Source organism: Sinocyclocheilus anshuiensis, unplaced genomic scaffold, assembly GCF_001515605.1.
Source record: "Sinocyclocheilus anshuiensis isolate Anshui unplaced genomic scaffold, SAMN03320099.WGS_v1.1 scaffold1994, whole genome shotgun sequence".
NCBI lineage: Eukaryota > Metazoa > Chordata > Actinopteri > Cypriniformes > Cyprinidae > Sinocyclocheilus > Sinocyclocheilus anshuiensis.
In genome coordinates, this window is record NW_015548215.1 from 611,283 (window position 1) to 617,681 (window position 6,399).

General features: G+C 41.5%; 1 protein-coding gene across 2 annotated transcripts in view; it reads left to right on the plus strand.

Moving 5' to 3' along the window:
* LOC107653885 (lethal(3)malignant brain tumor-like protein 4) overlaps positions 1–6,354 on the plus strand; it is a 58,521-nt gene extending 52,167 nt beyond the window's left edge. The window contains exons 19-21 of one of the 2 annotated variants that reach the window (XM_016440753.1): positions 1–161; positions 5,155–5,217; positions 5,881–6,354. In XM_016440753.1, the coding sequence (XP_016296239.1) occupies positions 1–161; positions 5,155–5,217; positions 5,881–6,033 (377 nt within the window). In that variant the 3' untranslated portion in view covers positions 6,034–6,354. The remainder of the gene's footprint in view (positions 162–5,154; positions 5,218–5,880) is intronic. The other variant, XR_001630282.1, reaches the window with a different exon arrangement.
* The last annotated feature ends 45 nt before the right edge of the window (positions 6,355–6,399 follow it).

Genomic DNA, 6,399 nt, shown 5'->3' on the forward strand with positions numbered 1-6,399 from the left:
TGGACAGTCTCCAGCAGGCGCTGCATCAGTCGGTCTTCCTCTCGGCCATGTCTGCTCACCCGAGCCGTGATCTGCCGCTGTGTTGGGAGCAGCACTGTAAGCTTCTGCCTGGTGTGGCTGGCGTTCAGGCCAGTCGCGTCTCCCACTGGAGCGTGGAGGAGGTGAGGAACACCAGACTCCTCTCATTCAGCAGATCACATAGCTTTCGTGAGTTTGAGCGGCTGAGCTTCATGAGCGTCGCTCAGTTATTACTGTTGAATGCAGCTCATATCGGGGTTTATCTGTTCCTGTTCAAACCATATGAATGCTTTCCATGAAAGTAATCCAGCTTTGCATCCCTGTTTTGTACGTTTGAATTTACTCAAATAATGAGACATTAAGTGAATATTGCATTTTGTATATTCAAATTCAGGCCTAAATGTAAGATTCATGTATTTGAATTGCATATAAAACTTCCATGCATTTCGATTAGACAGTTTTATCACAAGCTAATAAACTTTATGTGATCATATCTGTCAGTCATACATCAATGAAACAGATTTCTGTAATAGTGCTAATAAACTCAATTTGTTTTAAATGCACAATGATCAGATTTATATATTTATCATCAATAAATCCAGTTTGTTTCAGTCTTATACATTTTAACTGATTGAATATTGCTTGTTACACAGCTAGCCATATTTAACCATGTTTTTAATTAATGTATTTGTTTTCATAATGAACAGATTTATACTAATTCTAAGCTATTTGAAAAAATCTGACCTGTTTGATTGATGTATGACTGACAAATATGATCACATTAAGTTTATTAGTTTATGTTAAAACTGTGTAATCCAAATGCATGGAAATTGTGCATGCAATTTAAATACGCAAATCTTAAATTTAGGCCTAAATATTTTTTTAAACAGGCATATCAGGCATCACAACAGTAATTATTGATACTGACAGCAGTTTGAAGGCAGAAATCGTTCAGAATCATTGATTCCTGAGCTGCAGTTTTCATAATGTTACATTCGAGCAGATTTCATCTTTATGCAAATGATGTGATATGACATCGGCCAATGGGAGCGCAGAGGCTGGAGGTCACATGATCGCGAGTATAAACACATTCTCGTGACCTGCGGCGTTTAGTGGCAGTCTCTGCAGTAGTTTGAGGCTGTTTGTCATGCTAATGTTGGGTTGCGGAGGTGAGATCGAGCCTCTGGTTGTCATGGTAACCAGGTGCGGCTGAAGCTCCATGAGGATGAACAGAGCGCAGAGATAAACACACAACACGCATGTTGAGCTGCAGGCTGTGTAAATATCACCCAACGCTGCACAGGCCACTGTGTGACAGAGCCATTATGAGTGAGCCGCTTGATTTCACGTGTTCTTTTTTTATATACACTTCTGTTTAAACGTTTGGGGTTGGTAAAATGTTTTAATGTTTCTGAAGGAGTCTCTTCTGCTCACCGTTTATGTGATCAAAAATACTGTAAAAAATTTGAAATATTATTAGAATGTAAAACAGCTGTTTTCTATGTGAATATCTGTTAAACTGTAATGTATTTCTGTGATGCGCAGCTGTATTTTCAGCATCATTCCTCCAGTCTTCAGTGTCACATGATCTTCAGAAATCATTCTAATATGCCGATTTGCTGCTCAAGAAACATTTCTGATTATTATCAATGTTGAAAACAGTCGTGCTGCACAATATTTTATTTCTCAGTATTCACAGATGAATGGAACGTTCAGAAGAACAGCATTTATTTGAAATAGAAATCTTCTGTAACATTATAAATGTATTTACTGTCACTTTAAACCTTTTTAATGCATCCAGTTTCTTAAAAAAACTCATACTGACCGCTAACGTTTGAACAGTAGTCTAGTTTATGAAGTTTGTAGTTCTGTAGTATCAGAACTATCAGAGATGATATTTGCTTAATGCAATTTAATAATAGCAAAATTACATGATATTAACAAGCTTAAAATTCAGTGAAGACGTTGGTTATGATTAATTGGCTGATGTGATAGTGTAACTATTAAAATATTGTCCAAATATGTTAGTTCAGTATAACTGTTAATGGAGTGTTTGATTAATGCTAATTTTGTGCTGGTTCTGTGTCAGTGATCATCTATAAACTCCCTTCAGTCCTGAACACAGTAATATACATCAGATTTACTGCGGTACAGTGTGTTCAGAGCCGCTGTCAGCTGTGTGATTTGGCTTTAGTGTAGCTGCTGTGTGATAGAAAGCTCTTTACTGCGCTTTACCGTGGCAAACACAGCAGCGCTCAGCGCTTTACTGTGATTTACGAGTCGTTCTTCATCGGTAAACACTCGCACTGAAGGGCTCGTTTGTTCCTGTGGAATCGAGTCTGGATTGATGGAGTCAGAGCTGCGTGCTTAATGTGAATAATGGCCTGGATTTACCCTCGGCGACTCTCAATACATTCTGATTATGAGTGTGATTTAACCGAGCCAATCACTCGTGTTTAGGTGAGTGTGAGTCTGAAGAGTGTTCAAGATCAGAACATCTGGAGTTTGATTTGACTGAGCTGCTTGACATTAACCCTAGCAACCAGTCAGAACACCCTAACAACAGCTGGTGAGCCCTGAGATCATGCTGGTTTGTTCTGCACAAGCAGCCCAATGTTTGATGAGGAGGCGTGGCTCTGGTGTCATCTGATTGGCTGCGGTTCGAGGTCTTGTTGTCTGTCTGTCTATCTGTCGTCTGTCTCTGTCTGTCTCTCTGTCTGTCTGTCTGTCTGTCGTCTGTCTCTGTCTGGTCTGTCTGTCTGTCGTCTGGCTCGTTCTGTTGTCTGTCTGTCTGTCGTCTGGCTCGTTCTGTTGTCTGTCTGTCTGTCGTCTGGCTCGTTCTGTTGTCTGTCTGTCTGTCGTCTGGCTCGTTCTGTTGTCTGTCTGTCTGTCGTCTGGCTCGTTCTGTTGTCTGTCTGTCTGTCGTCTGGCTCGTTCTGTTGTCTGTCTGTCTGTCGTCTGGCTCGTTCTGTTGTCTGTCTGTCTGTCGTCTGGCTCGTTCTGTTGTCTGTCTGTCTGTCGTCTGGCTCGTTCTGTTGTCTGTCTGTCTGTCGTCTGGCTCGTTCTGTTGTCTGTCTGTCTGTCGTCTGGCTCGTTCTGTTGTCTGTCTGTCTGTCGTCTGGCTCGTTCTGTTGTCTGTCTGTCTGTCGTCTGGCTCGTTCTGTTGTCTGTCTGTCTGTCGTCTGGCTCGTTCTGTTGTCTGTCTGTCTGTCGTCTGGCTCGTTCTGTTGTCTGTCTGTCTGTCGTCTGGCTCGTTCTGTTGTCTGTCTGTCTGTCGTCTGGCTCGTTCTGTTGTCTGTCTGTCTGTCGTCTGGCTCGTTCTGTTGTCTGTCTGTCTGTCGTCTGGCTCGTTCTGTTGTCTGTCTGTCTGTCGTCTGGCTCGTTCTGTTGTCTGTCTGTCTGTCGTCTGGCTCGTTCTGTTGTCTGTCTGTCTGTCGTCTGGCTCGTTCTGTTGTCTGTCTGTCTGTCGTCTGGCTCGTTCTGTTGTCTGTCTGTCTGTCGTCTGGCTCGTTCTGTTGTCTGTCTGTCTGTCGTCTGGCTCGTTCTGTTGTCTGTCTGTCTGTCGTCTGTCTCTGTCTGTCGTCTGTCACTCTGTTGTCTGTCTATCTCTGTCTGTCTGTGTCTGTCTGTCTGTCGTCTGTCTGTGTCTGTCTGTCTCTGTCTGTTGTCTGTCTGTCTGTCTGTCTGTCTGTCTGTCTGTCGTCTGTCTCTATCTATCTATCTATCTATCTATCTATCTATCTATCTATCTATCTTGTCTGTCTGTCGTCTGTTGTCTGTCGTCTGTCTCTGTCTGTTGTCTGTCTGTCTGTCTGTCTGCCGTCTGTCTCTGTCTGTTGTCTGTCTGTCTGTCTGTCTCTGTCTGTCTGTCTCTGTCTGTCGTCTGTCTGTCTCTGTCTGTCTGTCGTCTGTCTGTCTCTGTCTGTCTGTCTGTCTCTGTCATCTGTCTGTCAGGTGAAATCAATGCAGATGCTCTGATATGAGCTGAGAGGGACCACAGAAGCTCAATCTGCTGCATCTTGGTGGCGGTTTTATAATAAATGGAGATGTTGTTCCAAATATCCTCTCTGGAGTTTGTCTCTTTAATTAAAGTCCGGCGCGGCTCCAGAGACGCTCTTCCTGTAATGGTGCTGTGAGAACATCTGCAGGGTCAAAAAGCAGATCAGTGAAGCTCTTCAGAGACTCCTGCGCCGCTTCAGCCGGGTTATTCTTAGCTGCGGTTGTTTGTTGGAGATCCCTGAGCGCGAGTGTGTTCCTGTGTGAACGCTGCAGGATATTCTCGCGCTGCTGACGCTGCAGAAGGTTCCTGAGACTCTCAGCAGACCTGCGCTCGTGCTTCATCAGCGTTACCTGCGATCAGATCAGCCGTGCGTCAGCCTTCATATTCACACGCAGTCAGACTTTATGACGCTGCTTTCACGTGTCTGTAACTCTGCACGAGTAAATGAAGATTTGACACATTGTGTTTAAAACTATTTCATCCGTTTTAAAAGTCTAAAACAAATAATTTATTCTAATTATTAATATATGTAAATATTTTATGAGCATTGGTGTCTTATGTAAAGTTAGTGGACAATTTATAAAAAGCAATAAGTCGCTTTTGTTTTTAGTAGTTTATGTATATTGTATTTTTATATTATGTTTTTTCTTTTTTTAGATTTTACATATTATATTTATATTGATATTATTGCATTTTTGTTCTCAGGCATAGACCACTAAGCACGATAAAATTACTTTATTAATAATTACCCACTAAATCAAAATGATGATAGACATCAGTGTACAAGTAATTTTTTAGATGTTTTATTTATTATGTTTTATTATATTTTATATTATTATATTTTTGTTTTCAGGCACAGACTCTTTGAACATGATCAAAATTACTTGTATTTATAAAAACCCACTGCATTAGTATGATGATAGACACCAGTGTTCATAAAATATGAAAATATTACATGTATTAATAATTAGAATAAACAACTTGATTACCAACTGATACAGTTTATTGGTGTGACTGCTGCTGTTTAGAGTTGCTAAGCAATCCAGCAATTCAGTCACACTGTAACCTTGATTTTATCCAGTTGAGAATCTCAGAAAACACAAGAGTGAAGATGAAAGTGTGTGTGTGTGTTTCAGGTGGCTGATTTCATCCATTCTTTACCCGGCTGTGAGGAACAGGCCAAGCAGTTCAGAGAGGAGGTACGTGTGGAGAAAAAAATCCAATGAGTTTCAAATGTGATTTTTCTCCACTTCCAGCCGCAGCAGCTTCAAATCAAACACAGATGAGAGAAATCCTGCTTTACTCTTTCACTACAAATGCAGTGAAATCACACCTGCTCCACTGCAAACAAATGTTCCTAAGTTTCAGCATCATTACTCCAGTCTTCAATGTCACATGATCTTCAGAAATCATTCTAATATGCTGATTTGCTGCTCAAGAAACATTTCTGATTATTATCAATGTTGAACACAGTTGTGCTGCACAATATTTTATTTTTCAGGATTCACAGATGAATAGAAAGTTCAAAAGAACAGCATTTATTTGAAATAGAAATCTTCTGTAACACTATAAATGTCTATACTGTCACTTTTGAACAGTTTAATGCATCCTTGATGAATACAAGTATTAATTTCTTTCAAACACATCTTGCATCCCTTGAACTGATAAACTAAAGAGTACGTTTTCAGAGAATATTTATTTTTCTAGCTGACTGTACACATCTGCAAGCATCGGTCTGCTAAAAGTTCATTTTGTCATATTTAAGATCACGTTATGATTTCATAGTGACATTAGTGTTCATTAGCAGCTGTATTTGACAGTCGATTTCTGTTTGTAATGTTTTCTGCTGACTCCCTCACCAGCAAATCGACGGGAAGGCCTTTCTGCTGTTGACGCAGCGAGACATCGTTAAGATAATGAGCGTGAAGCTCGGCCCTGCCCTCAAGATCTACAACTCCATCCTGATGTTCAAACACGCCGAGGATAAACACCAGCCGCCGGCGGGAGACACATGAAGCCGAGCGAGCGCCATGTGAATGTGTGTAATCAGAAACACAGATGAATCTACTGTATCAATGCATTCCAACACCTCTCGTGCCCCGAACGCCTCCGTTAGCGCTAAACACCCCTCGGCCTCCGTCTCCATCAGGTTCCCCTTCTGCCTTTAAACCCACTCCCTTTCCTTCTTAAACTCAACGACGTGACAATCAAACGCAGTCCACAGCGTCTGTATCAGGGGTTTCTCTCAGCCACGGTGCTATTTATATTCAGACACAAACCGGTGAACAACAACTACAGGATTTGCTTTTGTGTTTGTGTGTGTGTGTGTGTGTGTGTGTGTGTGTGTACCTGGTATTTATCACGTTATGGGGACCAAATGT